This window comes from Erpetoichthys calabaricus, chromosome 2, assembly GCF_900747795.2.
Source record: "Erpetoichthys calabaricus chromosome 2, fErpCal1.3, whole genome shotgun sequence".
NCBI lineage: Eukaryota > Metazoa > Chordata > Cladistia > Polypteriformes > Polypteridae > Erpetoichthys > Erpetoichthys calabaricus.
The window spans coordinates 118,371,996-118,399,303 of record NC_041395.2 but is presented as its reverse complement, the minus strand read 5'-3'; the positions used below and the strand labels follow the sequence as shown (position 1 = coordinate 118,399,303).

The window sequence follows — 27,308 nt, the reverse complement described above, 5'->3', positions numbered from 1 at the left end:
CAACCCAAGGGGGGCTGCCACCAAGCGTTCCGGGGGAAGTAGTGTGTAGCCCATGGCTGTTCCCCCGGACCAAGTGTCGAAGGGACGTCCCGGCCTGGCATGGGCCCCGGCCATCCACCACACAACCCTAAATGAAAATAGAGATTAAATGAAACTGGAGTTTGAAGCAGGAGTGTGAAATTCTTGCCAAGTGTACATGTGTTGCCTCAATGGATCAGAGATTCAGTAAAATATAGCAATCATTCACATGTAGCCAGACACTTTGGAAAATGAAAAATAAAAGGCTGTGACTTTTCTACAACATCTGTCTGTTCATTTTTTTAACCTACCTTACACTTTAGGGATACAGGAGGAAGTGTACATGTAAGGTGGGAACACATCCTGGACAGGGCATCATGCCAGTTTAGGGCATCACTCAAAGCAGTCCAGATTGGCCTTGCGGGCCTATGTGTAGATATGTGTGTGTGTGTGTGTGTGTGTGGGTGAGTGTGTGTGTGTGTGTGTTTCCTGTTCGGGATTAATCCCTGCCTTGCAGCTAGCGCCACCAGGATAGAAATATGTTAGTCCAAATCCTGTAAACTTGTAAAATGAAAGACTCCATATAAAATAAAACAAAGAATGAATAATTGCTTTGTATTTTTTTTTCTAAGCATTACTATTCCCCTCCATCATCTGAAAGACATACATGTTTGGCCTGAATGATTGACTCTGTGACGTTTAATATACTGTACCCTGTGAAGAATGAGCTCATCACCTAGTGTTGATTGTGCCCAATGCTCCTGGCATAGGCTCCAGCACCCCATGGCATTAAAAAATGATTGGCGGTGTTAGGACGGATAGATGGATGAGGCTCACTTTGAAAGTTTATTGAGTAAAACATCTGTCTGATGACTGTACTCCAAAAGGCACTCAATTAAGTAAATAGCAATTATTGATTTTCTATTAAAACTAAGCAAAGTGACACATTTTATTGTCTAACTTAAAATTTTACAATATGCCAGCTTTCGAGGCCCCTTCTTCAGGCACAATGTAAAAGGTAAAAGGTGTCACTTTGCTTGACTTCTCACAACATCCATAATGGCTAACACGGTACAACAACACCCTAGCACTATAAAAACTAAGAACACGTCTTGTCATTACCATGTCACCTCCTTACTGTACCTCTGTGAGTTACAAATCCACTTCCTGATTGCTCCCCGTATGTTCCCTGTAACCCCGAAACACTCATCCAGACAGTAAAGCTTTTATGGGATAGGAGCGTAGCCTAAATAAACCGTCAGTCTATCTTCAAAGCAACTCGTCAGTAGTGTGACGCACTGTAGCTGAACCCAATTAATTTGAAACTCTATTAATCTTCCAGTTTCAGGGTGATTGAAGTTCTTCAGCTAACCTCAATGCCTGCTTTTAATTTGTTCTATGTGAGTAATTTGTTTTTATTAAAGTGAATACTGTTATCATTTTAAGCATTTTTGGCATTAGGAAATTGTAGAGATATGTACTTAAAATATTAAACTGTCATTGCTTCTAGCTGAAAAAACTCAAATGCAGAAACTTCCTAATAAATAAGCAGCATGGGATAATTAGTGGTATTTCCATAGTTATGATTTTTAGCAACTGCGTGCTGCATTTTTATCTTATTGAGTTGATGGATCTTTAAAAAACCACCACAGCAGAGTCTGACAGTCTTGAGGGCCAATGACCTGGGAACAAAGAGCGCAGATAGAAGCGTTGTCACTTTAACTGTGTGCCACTCACGGCCTCATAGCAAGCTGTGACGACTTATTCTCAAACACAAGGAATGTAAGGACGCTTTCAGTGGCATTCCTGGGCATGCTATGCCATGTGTACAGCGTGCCCTGTGCAGCGTATGTGGCTGTGGCTCCAGAAAAAGCCCAGAGGTCTGTACTGTTTGTTTTAGAGTAACCATTAGAATCTCACAAATCACTTATCTGTCCTGGAGGATATCAGGTGCCTTAGTGTGACAATAATGATGTCCCTAGAGGTGTTAATTGATTTTATACCGGGGTAATTTGGCGTCCAGCGGCTTTACTTTATGGACTTACTGATGTCTGGGTAGGTAGTATTACTGCTAATGAACACATGCGCACAATCACTCTGACCTCTGAAGTTCAGTTTTATGATTAGGAAGCGCTGCCTGCTTGTCAAAGAGCAGCTGTTAAAAACACACACACACACACACACACACGCACACAAGAATGGTAATATTAATTCCTTGGCAGAAAAAATAATTGTGAGCCTCTCTGAAAGACCAGAGGATCCAAATGCCAAACAGACAATGTGATGCTTGGTTTGGTGCCTTGTGTTTAGATATCACTTTGATCCTATGGTCTGCCTACCAATGAATTAGCAGGTTTGAATCGTATATGGTGCCTTGCCTTTTAGAGTGCTTTATAAAATTTCTTACTAAATAAGTTGTTTTGCGTTTTATATACTATTTTCCTAGTTAGGGAAGGTCAACCCATTCATTTATTGCTGTCTCTGAATTCAGTTTTGGAGTCCTGGGAAGTTCAAGCCTATCTCAGCAACACTAAGTACAAGGAAAATGCCTGTCGGAAGAAGAATGGCAGTAAATTGCAAGGATCGCTTACATGCTCACCCACACAGGGCAACTTTACAGTTAATCTAACCAACGTGCTTTTAGGGTTGTAGGTTATTTTAGGTATTTATTCATTGTCTGTTTTTTTTTTTTTTTTTTTCTTTTACCTCTTACAAGCTATTTATCATATCACACAATGTTGCTATGGATGCCTAGGTGGAGAATAGCTGCTAGAGCATCATTTTGGTGCCATACTAGGTGCCATGCTACACAAGAATGGGAGCTTATATTAATTGTTTTTTTTAAAGCACTCTTGTAACTATAATTCTTGTTTTGCCCCACTACAAAAGGTTTTGGTTTCTTTTTTGTGTACTCAGACTCTGCCAACTGGAAAAAAACAATGATATGCTGTGTTTGTGATAGCCATTGTCATTGTGTGCTATAGCAGTACAGGTCAGTTCACGTGAAAATGAGAAGAATAAGCACACTCACCTCTCACAATAATCAGGTTGCTATTCAAACTCAGCCTTCAGAAGGTGTGAGACGTCAGTGTTAACCACTGTGCCACCACGCAGACCTCCCAACCCCTTCCCTTTATATTATCGAATGAAGCAATGAGTACATGTATTTTTGGTTTTTAGCCTCTTTCTGTTTACCAGTAAGAACTGTCACAAAGTCCTTTATAAAATCGAATTAAACTTTTTTGCATGTATTGCATTTCTTAGCAAAGATTACATCTTGTCTGAAGAAGGAGCCTGAGTTGCCTCTAAAGCTTGCATATTATAATCTTTTTAGTTAGCCAATAAAAGGTGTCATTATGCTTGACTTCTCACTACATCCATAATGGCTAACACGGTACAACACCCTAGTATTAGCAAACCTCAAAATGTACTCCTGAAAATGTAATTTGTGTTATATATGAGTTTTCCTTTGGTTTCTTTGCATTTGTTCCTAGGTTTGGAGCATGCGCTGATAGAGTTCATCTTATCATGTATGAGACATCCTCACTTTTGTGCCTTTTTATTCCTAAGGTGGGGTAACAGAGATTTGATTTGCTACTAAATGTCTCCTCAGGCATCATTTCTGGCTTCCCTCCTGCTGTGTTTTACCTCTATGAGGGGAATCTGCTCTATTGTTGAGGTTTAGATCCCTCTGCTGTGACAATGCAAAGAAAATTGATAAATACAAGCAACACATTAAAGTCGACAGAAGAACAAGCCAGAAACATCAAACACTGAAAATGCAGATACCAGAACATAAAACCCCACATAGCGAGGATGAGAGTCCTGAATCAATGTTTACACGCAGTAGTGAAGACGGGCACAGGCTTCCTGGGATCCTCATTTGGATTTAGTCAGTTTGAAATCCACGGTATTTTAAAGAATTTCCTCTAGCTGACACGGCGAGTCCATTGGTGGGGACTGAATCAGCGATTATGATCTAAGACCTTACCACCTGAACACTGTAGCCACAGTCAGTACAGTATTGTGTATTTCACCTATGGTTTGTCAATCAATATCTTATACAGAACCTTTTACAGCGAATACCATCAAGAGGCTTTTTACAAAGCACTAACAAATGCAATTCAAGATAACAAAGTAAATCATTTTGATAAACATTACCAGAAGCAGTGGTGCAATCTGCCTGAAAACAGGCCTGGGAAATTAACATGGCCATAGTGGTAGGTCCATAATGAATTCAGGACTGTTCAAGTGGCACTTACTTTCTGCACACTTTATTGTGTTGTAGATCTTATTTCAAATGGATAAAGTTGCCTATCAATCTGCATTCAATAACCCATAATGACAAAATGAAAACATGTCTTCAGAAAAGTTTGCAAATTTATTTCAAGCAGCAGGTCATGCATTCCAGGTATGCAGTGATTAGAACCTGTCAAAAGGAAGGGCAACCGTTGAAAGACAGTGATAGAATCATGAGCGCCCAACTCTTTTATGTGCTCGTGGGGAGAGAAGATTAGCCCGTCTGGTCCGATCCCACCGAATAACTACTGTAAAAAAAAGTAATGCTAGTTGTGAGAGAAAGGTGTCAGAATATACAATGCATCGCTGTATAAGGTGCTGCATAGCTGCAGACTGATAAGAGTGCCCATTCTGACTCCTGTCCATTGCCAAATGACCCTACAGTGGGCACATGAGCATCAGAACTGGATCATGGAGCAACAGAAAAAGATGGCCTTGTCTGCTGAATGACGTTTTCTTTTAAATGCGGGTGCATCAATTACCTGGGGCAGCAGGGTGCACTGTATGAAGAAGGCCAGCCGGCAGAGGCAGTGCGATGCTCTTTATTGTCCTGGCATTCCCGTGGATGTTACTTTGACATGTACCACCTGCCTAAAGATTATTGCAGACCATGCACACCTCTTCATCGCAATGGTATTCCCTCATGGTAGTGGCCTTTTTCAGCAGTATAATGTGCATTGCTGCGCTGCAAAATGTGTTCAGGAATGATGAACTTGACAAAGAGTTCAAGGTGTTGACTTGGCATCCCAATTTCCCAAATCTCAATCCAATCAACTATATATGTGTGATGTGCTGGAAAAACAAGTCAGATCAATGGAGGTCTCACCTCACCACTTGCTGGACTTAAAGGATCTATTACTAAAGTCTTGGTGCCATATACCAAGGGGCCCCTTCAGAGGGCTTGTTGAGTCCATGCCTCAGCGGATCAGAGCTGTTTTGGTGGTACAATATTTGTTAGGAGGGTTTAACGTTGTGGCTAATCATTGTATATACAGTATATATATAACACCTCTAAAAAATGTGTTTATCAACTGTACAGGCAGAATAAGTTTGGTAGTGGCCACATTTTGGGTCCTTGTAAAGTGACATACTGAATTATATGAATTGTGACAGTTGAACAGTTTTGACAAGGTATTTGCAAAAAGGCTCTGCTATCTCATAGAAGTAACTAGAATACCAAAAGGTACAGTAGTACTCTTCTTTGCAGTGCCTATGTTACTTTTTTTCTTCAAAAAAGATGTGGTGCCAGGGACTCCTTGGGTAATTCCTTGGACCATGGACTGACATCTCCCATACTGTAGGTCAGACTACTTCCATGTCATCCAGTCCAATACCAGCCACTCTGTAACTCACAATTGCTATGTCTACACTCACGTTGATCTTGTGCAGTCTCGACTGCTGCAGACTGGTGCTGGCTCTTCCCCACCCAATTCACACACAATGACATCTACTACATTGCAATATGCACAACATTCTTATAGCAGTTAGTGTCTTTTTTAACCTGCCATGGTCATTTATACTGCCTGTCAGTGATAGTTCTATAATGAACCGAAACATTATGTAAATCCTCTTGTCCACTGTATATCCTTACATGACAGGCACGCTATTTTCCATACACCAACAGGGAAACGCTGTACATTGCCTCCATAATGTGTGTGTGATATTATTTCCCTTCCCTACTGTAAAAAGATAAACACTCTGCTGTGGGCAGTTTTCTCCTGTCTGCTGGAGTTGTCTGGTGGTCCTTTGAGTTAGTGGTGTATGTGCTCCTGTCCCTGTATGTGCAGCAAGATGGTGAAAATCTCACAGAAGGAGGTGATATAAGAGTAATTAAAAAAATAATAATAATAATAATTTTAAACAAGTCTATAATGCAAAGTCAAAAGGTCAAAAGCATAAAAACAAATGATACAATGGTCAGATGCAAAACTGCAAACCCAAGCATTTTAAGATAGAAAATCTTTTATCCGCAGCACCTCTGCAAGAGAACCATCTCTTTCAACCCTCGCAAACATATCCAGTTTTTAATACCTGGAAAAGTTTTGGGATTAAAATGCTCAGAGATCTTTATATAGACAACATATTTGCATCTTTTGAACAATTATGTTCCAAATTCAACCTCCCAGCTACACATTTCTTTCACTATCTTCAAATTAGAAATTTTGTTAAACAGAACCTGCCCGATTTTCCTCACCTCGTACCCTCCACCATGTTGGAAAAAATACTGCTCAATTTTGAGGAATTAAACACCATTTCCGCATTATATAAAATCTTATTAGAGTCCCTACCTTTCAAAGACCCAAGAGGACATTGGGAAGAAGATCTCTTAATCAATATATCAGAAAAGGAGTGGAAGGTAGCAAAGCAGAGAATTCACTTGAGCACCATATGCGCAAAGCATAGAATTATTCAACTAAAAATTATATATCGAGCTCATCTGTCTCGCTTAAAACTGTCCAAAATGTTTCCAGGGCAAGATCCAACCTGCGAATGCTGCAACCAAGCTCCTGCCTCACTGGGTCACATGTTCTGGGTCTGCACCAAACTAACATCATTTTGAACCAAAATTTTTAAGTGCCTTTCAGACAGCCTTAGTATCACAATCCCTCCTAACCCATTAACAGCTGTGTTCGGGGTTCTTCCAGACGGACTTAAAGTGGAGAAGGACAAGCAAACGGTGATTGCATTCACTACACTTTTGGCACACAGACTTATTTTGTTAAATTGGAAGAATCCTAACTCTCCTCTGACAAGTCAGTGGGAAACCGATGTTTTATATTATTTGAAATTGGAAAAAATCAAATTCTCAATTAGAGGATCTGTACAAAATTTTTTCAAAACATGGCAGGATCTAATCAATATTATTTTAGAATAAGAGAAATAACTATTGCCGCATTTATTTTCCTTCTCCATTTTTTATTTACCTATATATATTTCTTCCTTTCTTTTGTTTATTGTTGCCTTATTAAAAAGCCCTAAGCAATTCTCCTTTGGCTAAGCTCTCCTTCTCAGGGGTGGGGTTTGATTTGTCTTCAATTTTTTTTTTGTTATAAATTGATCTATTTGTATGGAATGATTACAATAAAATTAATAAATAAAATTAAAAAAAAAAAAAAAAAAAGTGCAAACCCAAAAACAGAAGTCAAAAAGTTCAAGGAATAAACTGAAACAAGAACCAATACATTAATCCATCCATTCATTATCCAACCCGCTATATCCTAACTACAGGGTCACGGGGGTCTGCTGGAGCCAATCCCAGCCAACACAGGGCACAAGGCAGGAAACAAACCCCAGGCAGGGCTCCAGCCCACTGCAGGGCACACACCAAGCACACACTAAGGACATTTTAGAATCGCCAATGCACGTAACCTGCATGTCTTTGGACTATGGGAGGAAACCCACGCAGACACAGGGAGAACATGCAAACTCCACGCAGGGAAGACCCAGGAAGCGAACCCAAGTCCCCTAACTACGAGGTACCAACACATTAATACAACATAAAAATGTAAGTACAAATGTTAAAATTGTAGAAAACACCAGAACACTAGAAAACATTATGCAAGAGGGAGACTGCTATGCAATTCAGCAGCTCAAGTTTGAGCCCTCTCCACTGCTGCCGTCTCAGGGAGGATGGAGAAATGGGGAGGGGGGCATCATTTAGGGGTGGGGGCTTCACCCTGAGTGAGTTCCTGGGCAGAGATGGCCAGTTCAGAGCACGAGGCTACTGTTGACTCATTGATTGGAGTAGTCTGTAGAATCTCAGATTCGCAGAGACAGAGTCATACTTCGTGAACTTAGCTTGAAACAATGTAAGTCTTACTCCTGTTGTTTTATTGCTTTTCTGTTTTGTCTTCAGTGGTGCTCCAGAGTAGAGTACCTTCTGTGTCATTAGCATTATGCTGTTAAAAGCAGAATGTGGGAGTCTGTGGGTTGGTATGCAGCTGCACCAAGCTCCTCAGAGGCTAAAGGGAGCATTTATAAAAATGAAAAGATAGGCAAGCCTCCAGATGGGAGAAGGACATTTCACTGTGTTGGCTTCTGGTCGTGAAACAGATAATTACATCAGCACATTACTCCTGATAAACCTGTAAGAAGAGACTCCAGAAAAGAAGAGAAACATGTGCAAGGAAAATCAGCAAGGCATTTGAGAAGAGAAAGTCCTCTAAAGCAAAAATGAGGGATAAAAATGCCGCATGATAGGAAATTGTGCACATTTCTTCAAATCAAGATCTAATAGGGTGATGCCATTGGGCACAGTGGTTTACAAAATAGTTCTCCTGGTGCCATTTGCAGGGCAAGCTCTGTCACTCTCTTGCTCTCTACAGAGCTGCTGAAATTTTCAGTACACAATACTGGAATTCAAAGGGTTAAAAGAAATACAAATTAGACTATATTGGACACTTGTCACATGAAACTGTTAACTGCATGGGTCAGACAAGTGAACTGTGCATTGACATGGCTCCTAGTAAGTGCCTGAAGGCTAGCCTGTGGTGTTGCGGATAATTACACAACCAGCGTATTCTCAATCCTATTTATTTAAATAAATTCACTCAGAGAAATAACCACAGCAGCTTTTCTGGACTATTCATATTACAAGTGGTTCTTAAAATGTGTGCTGGCCCAGCTGTTTCTGTCATGAAATTTTCAAATGGAAATAAAGGCAGAGGCACGTTGGTGGAGAACCTCTTTTATTCCAAGATGCTGTCTGCCTGTAAGTCAGCAAAGATGAAGCTGAAAGGAAGTGACAGTTGACATGGGCACTGGTATATGTATTCCTGTGCTTGGCATCCAGAGCACGAGGCGCTGTCCTGGAAGAGAATTCAGGAAGAGGACCCTTCTCCAAGAGAAAAGCAGTCCTTAGCATCACTGTTAAGATGTTATCAGAACGCTAATTAAAAAATACTTTTGGCTGACAATGATCTGCACCAATAGTAAAAAAAATTTCACGCTATCACATAGAAAGGGGAGCACAGTGGGTGTTTATGGCTATGGATGGGTGGGATGAAGTTTTACTTTCTTTTATAATTAATCATTACCTGTTGTAAATGTAAGCATTAAAAACAGAGGGGAATAGAAGATTAATCACATTTAGAAATAGGAAATCTGCACTTGGCTATCACAGCTTGTATTTATTTACTCTGAAATCATTTAACACAGATAAAGAGACCTGTTTGTTGTGTAGATCAAATGGACTCTTTATGAACACATTTTCTTTTTTCATAAATGACCTTCTGTTTAGTCGTGGTAGGCTCCTAGGATGACCCTATTGTCACTTTCAGACTCTACAAAATGCCCCAAATCCCATCTAAAGCCATCCAGCCTGGTCACTGTCAGGACTGCTAAGGTACCCCCTTCCCATTTCTTTACATCCATAACATCCGACATTAGATACAAGAACAAACAGGAGAGAAAATTACTTTTTGTTGATAGGTTTTCTTAGGGTTTTCCCAATTACACACCAAGTATAAGCAGAGTAGAAATGTTGGTCAAATAATTCTATCTGAGTAAGAAGTACAGGTGCTGGTCATAAAATTAGAATATTATGACAAAGTTGATTTATTTCAGTAATTCCATTCAAAAAGTGAAACTTGTGTATTAGATTCATTCATTACACACAGACTGATGTATTTCAAATGTTTATTTCTTTTAATGTTGAGGATTATAACTGACAACTAATGAAAGTCCCAAATTCAGTATCTCGGAAAATTAGAATATCAATTAAGACCAATGCAAAAAAAGGATTTTTAGAAATGTTGGCAAACTGAAAGGTATGAACATTAAAGGTACGAGCATGTACAGCACTCAATATTTAGTTGGGGCTCCTTTGGCCTGGATTACTACAGCAATGCGGCGTGGCATGGAGTCGATCAGTCTGTGGCACTGCTCAGGTGTTATGAGAGCCCATGTTGCTCTGATAGTGGCCTTCAGCTCTTCTGAATTGTTGGGTCTGGCGTATTGCATCTTCCTCTTCACAATACCCCACAGATTTTCTATGGGGTTAAGGTCAGGCGAGTTTGCTTGCCAATCAAGAACTGGGATACCATGGTCCTTAAACCAGGTACTGGTAGCTTTGGCACTGTGTGCAGGTGCCAGGTCCTGTTGGATAATGAAATCTGCATCTCCATAAAGTTCGTCAGCAGCAAGAAGCATGGAGTGCTCTAAAACTTCCTGGTAGACGGCTGCGTTGACCTTGGGCCTCAGAAAACACAATGGACCAACACCAGCAGATGACATGGCACCCCAAACCATCACTGACTGTGGAAACTTTACACTGGACCTCAAGCAACGTGGATTCTGTGCCTCTCCTCTCTTCCTCCAGACTCTGGGACCTTGATTTCCAAAGGAAATGCAAAATTTACTTTCATCAGAGAACATAACTTTGGACCACTCAGCAGCAGTCCAAAGGCGAGACGCTTCTGACGCTGTCTCTTGTTCAAGAGTGGCTTGACACAAGGAATGCGACAGCTGAAACCCATGTCTTGCATACGTCTGTGCGTGGTGGTTCTTGAAGCACTGACTCCAGCTGCAGTCCACTCTTTGTGAATCTCCCCACATTTTTGAATGGGTTTTGTTTCCCAATCCTCTCCAGGGTGTGGTTCTCCCTATTGCTTGTACACTTTTTTCTACCACATCTTGTCCTTCCCTTCGCCTCTCTATTAATGTGCTTGGACACAGAGCTCTGTGAACAGCCAGCCTCATTAGCAATGACCTTTTGTGTCTTGCCCGCCTTGTGCAAGGTGTCAATGGTCGTCTTTTGGACAACTGTCAAGTCAGCAGTCTTCCCCATGATTGTGTAGCCTACAGAACTACAGTAGACTGAGAGACCATTTAAAGGCTTTTGCAGGTGTTTTGAGTTAATTAGCTGATTAGAGTGTGGCACCAGGTGTCTTCAATATTGAACCTTTTCACAATATTCTAATTTTCCGAGATACTGAATTTGGGAGTTTCATTAGTTGTCAGTTATAATCATCAAAATTGAAAGAAATAAACATTTGAAATACATCAGTCTGTGTGTAATGAATGAATCTAATATACAAGTTTCTCTTTTTGAATGGAATTACTGAAATAAATCAACTTTGTCATGATATTCTAATTTTATGACCAGCACCTGTAAGTAAGTAAAAATTTATTTAAGCAGTTCATCTTAGTGCTTAGTCTACCAGGTGGCTCTCTGTCTTAGTATGTTGATTGGTCGCTGCTCCAACGTGGTCCAGCCTGGCTTTACACATGAACGGAGTAGCAGAGAGACATTTTGTCTTTTTGTTATGCTACTCATGGTTCTTTGATGTTCCTTCTGAACCAATGGGATTTCATAGTGCGGAAATTCCCTTGTTTCACTGTTACCTTATATAGTCACCACTCAGCTCCCCCTTCCCTGTCCAGCTTTTGGCCAGAATAGAACTGCTAACACATTGACCATAGCCTATCCCTGCAGCACTAAGCTCAAGATCCTTTCAGGATGCACAAATGCTCACTTGCAGGTCAGTTAACCTGGGATTCATACATTTGAGATGTGGGAAAAATATTGGGGTTTCAGGAGATAAAAAATACACCGAGAGGAAGACTGTGCAAACTTCATTTAGACGGTGACCAGACTGGGTTTGAAATGTAGCCTACTGGAGCTGTGTCTGTGTCGGGTTTTTCTTTTGGGTTTTCCAGCTTTACTCATCAGCCCAAAAACAATTACAACTGGTAGGCTGTTAAGTGGCCTAATACGAGTGATTGAAGGCGTGTGTGAGATTGGGCCTGACCTGTGATCGACTGGCATCCCATCCTGCCTTGTGCTCGATGCTGTCTGGATAAGGTTGAAGACCCAACCGTGAAAAAGGATTTAACGGATTTTTGAAAATGGAGTGTCAAGTAATTCATACATGAGATTCCTGACATGTTTAGCTAATAAGATATATAGGCAAACAAAAAAATGGAATAGTGAAGCAGATAAAATGAATCTTCAAAAATAACAGCCCTTTGCACATCACTGTGTGGCTTGTAAGGCTCGCTTTCACTTCATTAACTTTTACTACCATCTTCTAATCTGCAAGGGGGTGTTGTCAGTCGTGGACCAGCTGTAAATCATCTTGGTGCACTGTGCCTTACTGCTTATTTATTTTTTTACAACCAACTGACCCCATAGCATTTTTAATAGTAGCTACAGATATTCTGTTAATGGGACCACTCTGCCATTCTGCAGGGCTTACATATGAAGAGGTGAAAAATTAAGCCCATATGAAAAGCATCTTAATAATGATGAGAAGATGTAAACCAGGCAAAAATAAAAAAGTCTTGGTACAGCTGAAGGGTGATGTTTGACAGTGATCTGCATGAAATGTAAACTGGGACCTCCACAGAAAGCTGCCTCAGTTTAATATAGCATCTTTCATAGCAATCACCACTGCAAACATCACACAGAAGAATACGATACTGTATGAAGCATGGAACAGGTCAGAGAAAAAGTGATGTGAGAGTCGAGTCCTGGCATCTTCTACACTGACCACTGGTGCCATCTGAAGTGCATCTTGTATGAACATCAATGCCACCTTCTTGTTACGTCTGTCTGCTTATTTTTGTGTTTGATCCACCTTGGAACATTTTTAAAGGCTTTAGCTAATGTGACCTGACTGGATGTGGTACCCAGAATGATAAAAGCACTTAGAATGTATATCGTACCAAACTTATTAAATTTAAACTTGTTGCATTTACTATATAACTATTGTCAGTGCTGGAAAGCTTCTTCATATACAACATGCTTGTGTTTTCTTTCTGGTGCAAAGAACACCAAATAACTGCTCAGATAATATGGCTTCAGACTATGACAAAAATAGTGAGGGAAAGGGCTCAATTAAACAAAAGGTTAAGTGAAATGGTCAGGAATCAAACCTGAACTTGGTAGAAGGGCAAGTATCCAAACCATCACACCACCAACACAATCTGCATGGCACCATCTCTCTTTTGGTAGACCACACTGTAGAATTTCATAACACACTTGCTGTTTTAAAACCACAGCTGACAGCTTTGGCTGGGTAATATTTCCATATTTCGCTGTAAATTTAAATTGTTCAGACTAAATATGATCGGTGGTCCAATTTTATTATGATATTTGAGTTAGCTATGGGGATGTGACCATTTACTCTGAGCTTGAGCTGCCCCACAAAAGGGTTACTCCAAAATTTATATTTCAAACCCCTGACTAATCATGAAAAGTACTTGTGGGTCAAATTATGAAGGTGTCTCTTTAAAAACAAAGCAAATTGTGCTTTATAGATGTGGAGATACAGTGTCTTACCATTTAGGGCTGAATGGAACAACGACCCTCCTTGAGGGTCATGGCATCATATGTTGAACCTGTTTATGCATGCAGTGCAAGAATGCCTTCTTTTTGACACTTGGGCGCAGCTGTTTTTGCTCTGCCCCACACCAAGATTGATGGCACCGCTCGTGTTCATCTGTGAGAGGGCAGAGCCGTAAAGGTCAGTAATCTGAGGTGAGCACTTTACTATTGACTTCAGACAGCCCCCCTGGCAGCCACGCTGATGAGAATCATGTCATGGGCGACCAGAAACAAGGCATCAATCCACCCCCCAAAAACTCCCACCCCTCATTCCGACTCCGCAGCCACCCCGTCTCTCATTCCGCTTGGGCTTCTCAGGCAACGCATGTCAAAGTGTGCCAAAGCGGTTCTGTAAATAGAGGGAAGAAATCGGCGGCTAACTGATTACTCATTTTTTTGCCGCTCCCAGTGTCTCAGCCCCCTGAATTTAAACATATTCCCTTGTTTCGAGTTCAGGTTTCCTATCATTGTATTTATGGGTGCCTCTGTTTCCTGCACTGTCTGCCTCTCTGCCCCCCCCCCCCCCTCCTCAGGCCCCCCCTTGACTTATTTCAGGCCCCTATTAATTAATGTTTCTATTTGCTTTAACTACCTTCTAGTGAAAGCTTTGCAAGGAGAAGGAATCCTGCTCCTAATTAAAGGAAAACAAACGGACATTTTCCCTTTGCAAACATTGCTATTAGCATTTAAGTCAAACTTCATGATTCATTAAGAAAAGGAAATTGAATGGAAACCGACATGTGGAAATGTGCAAAAAAAAGACAGCTTTTTCTTTACAGCTCAGCCTCCGGCAGCCGGCCTAATGGATTGTGTTTCGAGGGCGGCGGACATCAGGCTCACAGACAGACGATGCACTCGCACAGGTGGCAAAGATCTCTGTCGGAAGTGCAGCCCCCCCTACCACTTATTACATATGCGTGCGTTTTGTGTCGGTTTCGAGGGAAGCGAACTGCCAAAGGGGGAAACGCCCAACACTGGTACAGCCCGCAAAAATAAATCCTGTGATGAAAGAAGCCTTCATGTCAGATTCCAGACAGCATTTTTGTTTGTTTTTATTCATTTTTATTTTTAGAGAAAAGCAGAAGTCCATCTGTATTTTGGAGGCATGGCAACCTTTTTACTTGCATTAATGCCAAGGAGGCCAAAATATACAAGAACAGATATAAACTCGAGGGAGAAGACAAAACAATACATAAAAAGATGAAACAAGAAACGTGCAGCCTCTTTGGGCCCGACCATTCTGATTTCGATGTCTTGCTTAAAAAGCACATCTAAGTGGTTTTAACTCCTGTCTCGCTATATTTGTGTTACGCAGCAGAGAGGTTGCCATAGAGGCCTAAGCATGCTGCAGTCCTGGGTTCAAATCCTGACTGAGTGACACGTCTATCTGGAGTTTTTATGTTCTCCCTATTTTTCTGTGGGGTTTTCCTCCCACATCCCAAAGAGGTTAGCCAGCAATTTGGTAAACTGGCCCAGGGTGAAAGATTGTGGCTGGTGATGGCTGTTTTTTTTATCTTGCACCTATTATTACTACCCTGAAATGGATACGCACTTTAAGAAATGATGCCAGAATTATCCATCCATCCATCCATTATCCAACCCACTATATCCTAACTACAGGGTCACGGGGGTCTGCTGGAGCCAATCCCAGCCAACACAGGGCGCAAGGCAGGAAACAAACCCTGGGCAGGGTGCCAGCCCACCTCAGGGCACACACACACACATACACCACACACACACACACACACACACACGCACACACACACACACACACACACACCAAGCACACACTAGGGACAATTTAGAATCGCCAATGCACCTAACCTGCATGTCTTTGGACTGTGAGAGGAAACTGGAGCACCCGGAGGAAACCCACGCAGACACTGGGAGAACATGCAAACTGGAACATGCAAACTGGAAGCGAACCCAGGTCTCCTACCTGCGAGGCAGCAGCGCTACCCACCACGACCAGAATTATCCCTCAGTTTATTTTTAAATTCTCTCACCCCACTTGGCATTTTATATCGGCAACAGGGTCTCCCCATGGTCTGGAGGACACAACAGTCGGTGTCACAAACAACGCAGGTTGGTGGGCACTCCAAGCCAGAATGGATGGCCCTGTAGCTGTCTGGGAAGCCTTTATGGAAAGACGTGGATGGGTGAGCATCCAAGCTGGGTTGGTTGTTGATACTTTTCTTGGCCAGGAGTCCATGATAGCACAAGGACAGAAGGAAACCATCATGTACAAAGGGGACACAAAAATTCCTGGAATAGTTAAAAAAAAGACTTTAATATAAAACTTACAACAATTGCCTTTTACTCAATTTCAAACTGCTCTCCTTGTGATGCAATACACTTCTTCCATTCCTGTTAACATTTCCTGAACTTCTAGCATGGTAGAAAATCGTCTTTCCCTACAGTCTCAGTTTTAATTTTGGGAAGAAAAAAAGTCATAGGGAGCGAGGTCAGGCAAATACGGGAGGCGTGAAGCAACAATCATATTATTTTTAGTCCAAAACTCTTTGACCGACAACGCAGTTTGTGCTGGTGTGCTGTCGTGGTGCAGAATGCAGGTTTGCGTGCGCCACTGCGTCGGTGGAAAAGCTCTTGATGCTTTCCCGCAGACACCTAAGCAGTTCAGTGCAATATTGCTGATTCAAAGTATTTATAAGGGGAAACCCTTTATTAACAAGTCTGTTAATGTTGAAAAACAAGATCATCACTGTCTTGATGTTTAATACGACTTGCTTTTCTTAACAAATCGCCAAAGTCGTGCACATGATTGTATAGTAAATGTCCGAAATCCGCATCTCGATCAACTCAGCACAGTGCCACAAGACATTAGACATGAGATACCTAGTAATATAGTTGATAACTACACTCTAATTCCATACTATTGACTGATTTCAGGAATTCTGGGTCCTCCCTCATACTTCTCCAATACACTGGATGGCAGCATCTCTCCCATTTGTATACCTGTGGGGGTTATTGGAAGCTGGAGTCCTGATGGACACCAACGTTGGGGTACTTTAATGCCTCCAGGGGTGGCTGCATAGGAGGGCTTGCCCCTGCTTTGGGGGGGACTTCCACCTGATCTAGAAGTGTTTGCTTTCATATAATGCTGTGAGTTCCCGGGTTCAGCATAATAGAAGCCATCTCACCTCAATCTCGGAGTTGAAGTCAGGAGGAGTTGGGCAAGGCTTGCTGGGAAAGAGTGGAAGGATTGGATCTCAGTGTGCTGTGCTGATCAATAGAAGCCTGTTGAGGTACTGTTGTAAACAAAGAAACTTTATTTGAACCTGGAACTGTGTGTTGGTAGTTGTGCCTGGGGTCTGGGAACTCTGATATGCCCCTTGGTGGCCACACTAGTTTATATGAATGAGGGCACAATGGCAGGCTGGTAGTGTTTTCACCTTACTGCACTTGAACCCCAATTTTCTCTTGGCTGCTGTGCCTAATGCATGGAGTTTGCACATTCTATCTGTGTCCACGTGTTTTTTCTTCAGGTTATTTGTTATTTTGTTCATATCCCCAAGACACACATATTATGTTAGTTGGCGAAAATATTGATCCAATGACAGCAAATGTGTGCAGTCGGCTTGCCCCTATTCTAGATGCCCCCTTCTTGTCCTTCCATCTGCCCACAATCCACAGGTTCAGAAAAAGGATGGATGCAGAGAGATTTTGATTGACTGAATTAGATGTGTGTAGCTTTATGCTTGTTGATACTGTTAAAGTGCAAAATAAGATAAAGTTTGCTTATTTTTTAAATAACTTGTGGAAGGTTACTTTTTATGGCACAGAGATCCTTTTTGCAGTAAAATAGTCTGATTAATCTGTTTGTAACCATTTACTGAAGCAAGTGGGTTCAGAATAAGCAGGTTCAGAATATGGATGTATAACAAATCTGTTTCTCCTTGCATTGCATTGGATTGTTCTTTGTTTATTATCAGTAATTTGCTGAATATTTTCATACACAGCAATTTATACCAAATAACATAAATACAAGTAACAGAACCCACTTTCTCACAATACCCAGCCCTATCTGTTGTTAAGAGCTTTAAAATGGACCCTACAAGCTTTTAACCACATAGGATTTGTATTTTTGATTTGTCGTTTCAGCACTATTGTTAAACACTTTTATTATGTGTGCTATCTATATCTATAAAATGCTTACAGCTGTCTGTCACACAAGAATTTGTGATCCAATTGAACCTTGATCCTAGTCTTAATCAAGAGCTTCTGATGCGATACGTACTCCAGTAGCAAATAGCTCAGCAAAGCAATCAGGCCTTGCATCCTTTTCATTGCAAACGATGGTGTGGGAACTTGCCATGGCTGACAGGAAAAGAAGAGCAGCAACATTTGCTGAGAGTGAAGCACATTGTGCAGTTCAATCAGACAGGCATCAACCGTATCCTACACTCTGGTCACAAAACAAAGTCATGTACGCCATTATACCATGAGAAACAACTAGATCCAAGATGTCAGCTCAGCATCAAGCTGAAAGCAGGAGGCATTTCATTGTAACATATACCAAAGCAAGAAGTCAGCCTGAATATAGAGCATTTAAGCAGCTTGCTAACAATTGTGTCCCACTGCCATGCTGAACAGTCTCCAGAAGGAGGGCATGAACTTAAAGATCACTTTTCACAAGAACTCCATGATAGTAAGAAGGATGAACAACATTTGTTTAAGAACCAGTGGTCCAAGTGTTTGTTAATATAAAATATTTACATATTATTGGCTGTCTTCTTGACCAATGTGTATTTATTTCTGATGGCGCTTTTATGTGTTTTGTTATAGGCAGATTTCTGTTTTGTTTCTCCTTGCTATATATATTATGTTCTGCAGTTTTTGAGCACCATATTACAATGAGTACTGTGAAAGTCCATATAAAATTAAACATTGTGTGAAATTTTGAAAGACTAGGCCTTCTATTTGGAGTTTGCACATTTCGTTCATGTCATTGTGAATTTTCCATATTGCTAAATTGTAGATGTTTTGAGTGAGCGTATGGATGTGTGTTTGAGGGAAGATAGGCAGAAGAACCAACCAACATTGGCTCCTGTAAAGTGTCTGCTGCTGCTGCTAGAACAAGCTCCCATTGGAAAAGACAGGATTCAGACATCCCAATGATCTAGGGCAGGATCATGGGGCAGCTCTCCCAGCAATCATAGGGCACAAGGCAGGAAAAACCTCTGAATGGGACGCCAATCCATCACAGGTTGAACAATTTGCTGAGAACTATGTGATATTCTTATCTGCTTCCCAGTTTGACCATCACTTTTTTTGTTATTTTTATACTGTGTCTGTTTGGAGCCACAAAATGAAAATGGATGAGAGGAACAAAATGATCCCGCAAAGCTAGAAGTAAATTCTTGATGGTGCTCTCCATGCAAGCCAAGGCAAATTAGAAACACTAAGTCACATCAAACCTGATATAAAATATCTTATTCCTACCTCAGTCTCTGGCTAAAACTTAGTGCAGCGCAGCTCATCCAGCCACTCAGTCTTTTTATTTTGATGTAGTGCCTTTTAAAGCATACCGTCACAAGAAACAATACCAAGTGCACAAGAAAGCAATAATTCCTGAAGCATATTATCAATGGAAAAGCAAATGAATGATTTCTAAGGAAAGAAAGTGCACTGAGTCATTCATCTCCTGACTACAAGTAAGATACTTGTTCCAAGTTGCTGTTATTTCTTGATGGTGAAATAATGGTATAAAAAATGTGGCCTGGGAAGTCATGCTTCATGGTCCAGAGTTATTAATAGCAATCCAACATCATTGCTCACTTGATAGAAGTTAATAAGGTATCAACATCCATTAAACCCAGGTTACTGAAGATGAATATCATAGTGTATGGACATGTCGGGTCTTCAGGGTAGTGATATGATGATTTCTTCCCTGGCTTACCAAATGTTAGAATGTTTAAATGTTATGATTATTTGTATTTTTAACCACTTCCACATTTTCCAAAATGAACTTTAGATGAGAGCAGACCCCTGATGTTAAGAAACATCAAACATCCATCCATCTTCCAACCCGCTGAATCCGAACACAGGGGTCTGCTGGAGCCAATCCCAGCCAACAAGGCAGGAACCAATCCCGGGCAGGGTGCCAACCCACCACAGGACACACACCAAGGCCAATTTAGAATCGCCAATCCACCTAACCTGCATGTCTTTGGACTGTGGGAGGAAACCGGAGCACCTGGAGGAAACCCACGCAGACATGGGGAGAACATGCAAACTCCACGCAGGGAGGACCCAGAAAGCGAACCCAGGTCCCCAGATCTACCAACTGCGAGGCAGCAGCGCTACCCACTGCACCACCGTGCCGCCCAACATCAACCATGCTTCTAATTTTATAAAAAGTATGGTCAACTTAAGATATTTTCAATGAAACAAAAGTTCCTGTTAATTTTGTCCAGAATCAATACCGTTTTAGCCGTTTATGATTGTAATATTAGGAAACATTAAACATGCTTCTAATTTTATAAAACTTATGGTCAACTTAAAATATTTTCAATGAAACAGACGTTCCTGTTAATTTTGTCCAGAATCAATACCGTTTTAGCCTTTTATGAAAAGTTTGATCATGTTTGAGTGATCCAGTCGCGTCTCACCAAAAATGGGCACATCATGTTCCGGGATTCCTAAAATATGTATATCCATCCGAAATTCAAAAATTCAACTTCATTACAATATTCTCTCTTCTATAAATATGTCAAAAGTGAAAAAAAGAGTAAAGCAAATAGGAGTTGCTGGCACTGACCACTGCGGCCGTCTGTGATGTCTGTGGTCCGGCTGCGGGCCGATTCTGATTCTGGTAATGAAGAAACAGAGTTTGATTGAGGCCTTCTACTTCTGCTTCTCCTTATTAACTCCACATTAACATTTGTGCTACGGCCAATTAAGTCTAATGCAAACATCTTCTTTGATTTCTTTCAGCTCCAAAGGACCACGTGATCAGAGGCACAGCTCAGCACAGGAAAACGTACGTATTATTCCTATTCTTCTGCCCCCACCCCCTGCCTCCCCATCATGCCCAAAAAGGCCTCGGTGTGATATTTTTCTTTTTCCTAATGAGTGTTAAGAGGCTGATACTTTCTAATGCAGGAAACTTCTGTCAAACTAATTAAGTTTTAATGAGAGGAAACCAACTGATTAGAATGTTTTTTTTGGCTCGTGCTCCAATTAGTTGTGTGTACACTTTGAGGAGTACACACTAAGTGCAATATCCTTCAAGCCCTTGGACCTGGATGTGCTCGCTGTGCGTGCCGAGGGATGTTTATCAGAGAAAAAGCCTGCTTTGCTTTGCTATTGCCACCCGGCTGAGTCAATTGGATTTACTAATTTAAGGAAGCAAGTTGTCGAGATAAGGAGACAGAAGAAAGTGATTCTTTCTTTGTTTGGTTTTGTTTTATTTTAATCTTAGTTATGCCAAATGAATTAGGCGGACTGTAAATTAGGAGGAAATTGTTAAGTAAAATAGAGTTTTGTTGCCTTTTCTTGTAGCAGTAAGAAGGGAAGGTGGAGGAGTGAGGAAATGGGAAATGCAATGAAACACTAGAAACATTTATTATACGGCAGGAAAGCAAACCAGAAATACGGTGATGTCACCTTGTGTAGGCTTCTCGCTCATAATTTAAGTGTACTTGTGTTTGAAAAGCTCATTAAACTGTAATCCCATCACTCAGTGTTTCTATTGAAACCTTCCTCATTATTCAACCATCATCAGCGCTAAGGTTTTTTGAGCATATAGAGGTTGTCATGGAAGCCTATGCAAGAAAAATTAGGTAGTCCCCACAGAGTTAAGTGGGAAATGTGGAGCCCCCCAGGGCAAAGGAGTGCATGAGCACATATGGCCGGGGTTCTACGGTGGGCTGCAACAGACGTCTCAGACTCTGAAGCCATATTTTGAATTTGAGGATTACCCATTTACAGAACTTTTACAAGGTTTTCACCCCGAATCCTGGACATTTTCACATTTTAATGGATATATTGTTTCCACTTATGAGAAGTCCTTTGCAGTTTGTAACAACATATTCATGAATGTATTTAACCCAATTAAGGATTGCAGGAGACTGGAGCCTATCCAAGCAGTGCTGGAAGAAAGGAAGAGACACAAGGCAGTCCATCAAAGGGGCCAAATACACACACAGGCCCAATTTAGAATGGTCAATTAACGTAATACACACATCTTTGGGAAAATAAAAAATATTACGCACAGAAAATCCAATGCAGGCAGATGGGAAAAATGCAAACTCCACACAGACAGCAACCCGTGATTGCACTCAGGACACAGTGTCTGTGAAGCCGCAGCTCTAACCATTGTGCCTCAATGCTGAACCTTTCAAAGATACTTATAAATACAAAACAGAAAAATCAATTCTATTAATTATTAATCTGCCTCAGTTCAATATATGGTACAAGTACCTTTGGCATCAGGCTTTAAGGATAGGCCTCATTTGGGACACTCCAGCTTGTGTCAATTCTTCTTTGCACAAGTGAGCAGGCTTACTTTGCTTGGTCAAGGCCATTGGAGCAACAGTTTTCACCTTCTGACATTTATTCTGTATTATTTTTATTGAGCTATCTCAGTACATTTACCTAGTTATTTTTAAATTACCCAAGAATTTTGTTGGTTGTCTTTTAAAGGGGGATTTTAACCTTTTGAAAGATGAACCCTATTCCAGGTTCAGCATCTTTTACAACTAGCAACTGGATTTCCTCCCAGTTTCTGTACTTATTTTTCCATCCATTTTACTGTCTTTCATTTACAAATCTTCCAAGCCATAAGTACAAGGGGGTTCTCGAAAAATCCCGGAATCCAATAATAGCATGCGAGTAGGGTGTAGTCATCAACTGTCCCTCTAGATATCAAAAAGTCTTGTTGTTCAGTCCACCGAGTGGCATTGTGCTGAGCTGATCGAGACTTTCATGAGCTTGTTAATAAAGAGTTTTCTCACGAACAGAACTGCACTGAACTGCTGAGGCATCTGCAGGAAAGCATCAGGAAAAAAAATGTCTGGAGCAGTGACTGACGTAAAACTGCACCTGCCTACACTGCTGCACCATGACAGCGCACGTGCACTCACCCCATTGTCAGTCAAAGAGCTTTTGACCAAAAACAATGTGGTTGTTCCTTTACACTCAACAAATTTGCCAAATCTCACTCTTTGGGGCTTTTATTTTTGTTCCCAAAATTAAAATTGACACTAAAGGGAAGTTTGCTACTATGTTAGAAATCCAGGAAATAATCACTGAAGACTCTAGTTAACAAAAGACGAGTACAAAAAATGTTTCCAAGAATGGAAGGAGTGCTGAGACAATGGAGTACTGAAGGTTACTAAAATGGAATTGCTGTAAGCTGTATAAGAAACTTTTTTTAACAATTCTGGGGATTTTTGTGTCCCTCCTATAGACACAACGACAAAGTAAGATGCAACAGTAATGATGCTTTAAAATAAGATTATCACTGTTGAGAATGATGTCCAGATTTCTGAGAGACACACAGCAGCTCACAACACTGAGATACAAAAGTTACTTCTGGTCTTAGAAACAACTTCCATCTGTTCTTAGGGTTGTACATTCTGGTAAACTACATTCTGGATGTGATGAACGTTTTTACATCAGTGACTTTTATATTCCACTTTTTCCTAAAATTATTCTGTGTTATGTCCATTTTTTCATTGCCAACTGTGAGAGGTTGTCATTCCTTTGGAATTCTTCATGTTCTCCTGTTGACCTCCATGACTAGTGCCCTACGCTCTTAGATGCTCAGCCTGGGAGCACACAGTTCAACACAGTTTCCCAGTTATGCCATGTACTCCGTATTTCTTTATAGTAGAGAATAATTTGGGTATTATATCTTCTAATATAATACGCTACCGTGGCTGTCCGTTTGTCTGTCCAGGATTTTATATCACGTGTAGCTCGCAAACCGTTTGAGCTATTGACCTGAAATTTGGTACACATATACTATGTGACGTCTACTGTCTGCTTTCAGGGTGATGATTATTTTCCTCTTTTTATTTTTATTTTATTGTTTGTAGAATCAACGCTCGGCCGTGCGGTGCATGCATACGGGCACCGTTCTCATTCCCTACCACCTTCGCCGTCACTTCCCCTACCTCTTCATATCTTAAATTATTCTTGAGGCAGATTGAAGACTTAAGTGCCAGCTGAAGTGAAAAATTAAGAAAAACGTACTAAGTACTTGCAACACAAACACTGACTTAATCAGTTTTAACACGAAAAGATGCCAGGGGAAGAAAGGAAGAAATGAGCTGTTAGGGTGGAGAAGAGAAGAGCTGCTCAGGAAGCAGCAAGCACATCAACTTCTGAGCAAATGAATGCTAAATGTACAGAGAAAGAGGATGAAAACTAGGAATGCTCCAGTCAAGTGTATTCACTGCACGTTACTGGTATTTAAATATTTTATTCTCCTGGCTAGTGCTTTTTAATGTACTTATATCTAAGACTTCCTTTTTGGACACACCATGATGAATCCTTGCTTTGTCTGTGTGGAGTTTGCAGATTCTACCCATATCTGTGAGAGGTTTTTCTTTGTTTCTGCATGAACATCCCACCCCTTTGTTATGTCCTAGATACCAAAACATTTAAAAAGAAAGTGATATTATTACAGTGCAATAATAAAGCCAACAACAGGAGATAAAAAACAGATCCTCCTTCTTTATTACATTACCTTATATTAAAGACTGCCAAGGTTAGCATCATATGCACAGCATGTTGTAGAAGGCTAACAGAACACAATATGTCACACACAGACCTGTGCAGCATTTCAAACTAATAGTTGTATTCACAGAGCATTTCAAACTGATAATCGCCTCATCGCCACTTGGTGCCACGGCCCACCTGCCAAGTTGTTTTGCCTGCCTAAGGTAAAGTCATCCCTGATGGAGGATCGCAGGAATCATGGGGTAGAGGGGTCCTTTCATCGGATTGGCTGGCCCAGCGCTGTTTCAGCCGTGGAATGGCCAAATGGGGGAGGCAGCTTGATGGCTGAGGTCTCCAGGACTCTAAACAAATCCAAATCATATTATGTGATATCATCTACTGTTAAATTCTGCTCCATACTTGTAATATTTTTATTTTTATAGTATATTGAGGATTTGTTCTCTTCTGCATATTGTATTGTATTGACCCCCTTCTTTTTGACACCCACTGCACGCCCAACCTACCTGGAAAGGGGTCTCTTTTTGAACTGCCTTTCCCCAAGGTTTCTTCCATTTTTTTCAATACAAGGGTTTTTTTTGGGAGTTTTTTCTTGTCTTCTTCGAGAGTCAAAGCTGGGGGTCTGTCAAGAGGCAGGGTTTGTAAAAGCTCATTGCGGCACTTCTTGTGTGATTTTGTGCTATACAAAAAATAAATTGTATTGTATTGTATTGCATCAGAGAGAGGGAAGTCTGGGCATCTCTGCTCAACCTGCTGCTCCCGCGACCCAACCTCGGATAAGCGGAAGAGGATGGATGGATGGATGGATGGATGGATGGATGGATGGATGGATGTACTGCATCAAATTCATTACTCTTGTGTTAAATGGTGACTATAAATTTACCTTGGTTGAGTGATTGGGAGTATATTCTTGTCATGAACTACTGTGAGGAAGGCAAAAATGACTGGGACATAAAGCACCAAAAGCAGATGACAAAACTGTATTGCTGCCAAATAGTTAGGACTGGAAAGGGCAAAACAAAATGCACCTAACACTAATTGAATTTCTTTTTCTAATTCACTTACGACTTTTGCAGTTTTTTGATCCACTGCTAATGCTGGGTGCCCTGATTTTACAAGGGAAGCTCTGAAGATGTGTGTGCGCAGCAGAGAATCATTGACATGACAGCAAAAGGTGCAGAGGTGAAAACAAAATGATGACTTCAGTGAGCTCCAAATGGTGGCCAAAATAAGACATTGGAAGTTTTTGCACCCCTCCCACCCCCACCACCAAAAAACTGCATATATGTTCAAAATAGAATGTACATGATACAAAGCACAGAATTTACCCTGTTGTTAAACACTTTAACTTCACATCTTTTGAAGTTCTCAACACTAAAAACAACAGATTGTACCAATCTGGTTAGGTGACTCACGGCAAACTGTCTGAATACATGAGGAACCATGTCCAAGGGTTTTTTCAGTCTTCCAATTTGGGGAAATTCAACTGTTATGAATGTTGGCATTTTATGTATTTTTTCTGGTACTAATACATTTTTCTTTTCAACTTGTTAATTTTTTATTGGGTTTTTGAATTATGTAGAATTAAGGTTTTCTTTCATTATTGTCTACCTTCATATTATTTTTAGAATACTATTTTATTTTATGAGCAATGAATTACTCTGCTGTGGTGGGTTGGCACCCTGCCCGGGATTGGTTCCTGCCTTGTGCCCTGTGTTGGCTGGGATTGGCTCCAGCAGACCCCCGTGACCCTGTGTTCGGATTCAGCGGGTTGGAAAATGGATGGATGGATGAATTACTCTGTTACCAAGTTTTTTTTTTTTTCTTTTAATGGGTGCCACTATTTTGAGTGTTTATTGCTAGGGGGCATGGCCACAGAAATCACATTGTGTGCCATCATCAATGTGACAGTATTTATGTTGGCATCGCGCTTCAGCTCGTCTCCTAGATACTGGATTATTAAAACAAATCTGTTGCCATGCTAGGAGAGTGATTCAAATAAGCTTAGGACAAAGAGGTGCTGGGATGTGCTTTGACATCTTCTCCGCTTAATGCATTGGGCTTGTTCACTTTCTGTTTTGCTTTGATGTTGGTTTTGGCCCCTGCTAGTTGTTAAACAATACGTTTTGCCATTTTCATTTCCTGGTTCATTAAGAAACTTTTTTTTTAAATCTATCGTTTCCTCTCAGAGCAGAAAAAACAATAATAAAAACACGAGTTTAGATGATTAAAAATGTATTATACAAAAGTTGGCATTTTAGGCGAAATTTGAACATTAACATTGGTGAGGGACAGAGATGTTGAAAGTTTGGTGCCACAGAGTAACATGAGCATTTCTCAATGATCTCAAGTGTCCTGATTCATCAGAGAACAAAAGAGCATTAAATCTACTTTTTTGGCTGACACCTTTATCCAACATGACTTACAACATTTATGAAACAATTGGTTACATTTCATTTTGGATTTCCAGTTGGAACACAGGCAGGTCAAGTGACTTGCTCATGGTCACGTAGTGTCAGTAGTAGGATTTGAACCAACAACCTCAGGGTTTGAAGTCCAAAGCCTTAACCACCACACCACACTTCCTTCCTTGAGTGAGTGTCTCTTTGTCACTGTGTCACTTCTAGTTGTGTTCAGGTCAAATCTGAACATGGCAGTTTTTTGTAGATTTTTCGGGTGAACCTATTCATATAAGACCTCCAACCTGCAGGGGAAAAACCTGGGGGTTGGTGGCAGGATTGGCACTCCAGCCACCATAAAAAACCTCACACTGCTCCATTCCATCTGAACTAGTGTGGTGCTGAGGTGTCACCCGTTGCATGGCGGCACTCGGGTCCTAATCTGGAATCCTGAGTTGGTTTGTCATGTGGTGGGTGCGGCAATGCACTGTGTAAATCAGCGTGTGCTCCTAACCTCTCCTCTCTCTATTCATGAAATACATAAAATAACATATAGC

At 40.9% G+C, this 27,308-nt stretch overlaps 1 protein-coding gene across 1 annotated transcript in view; it reads left to right on the top strand.

The window, feature by feature from the left end:
* Positions 1-27,308, top strand: part of LOC114645332 (uncharacterized) — a 434,664-nt gene that overhangs the window by 374,040 nt on the left and 33,316 nt on the right. Inside the window, exon 7 of the mRNA XM_051923325.1 lies at positions 20,603-20,648. Coding sequence (XP_051779285.1) covers positions 20,603-20,648 — 46 coding nt within the window. The remainder of the gene's footprint in view (positions 1-20,602; positions 20,649-27,308) is intronic.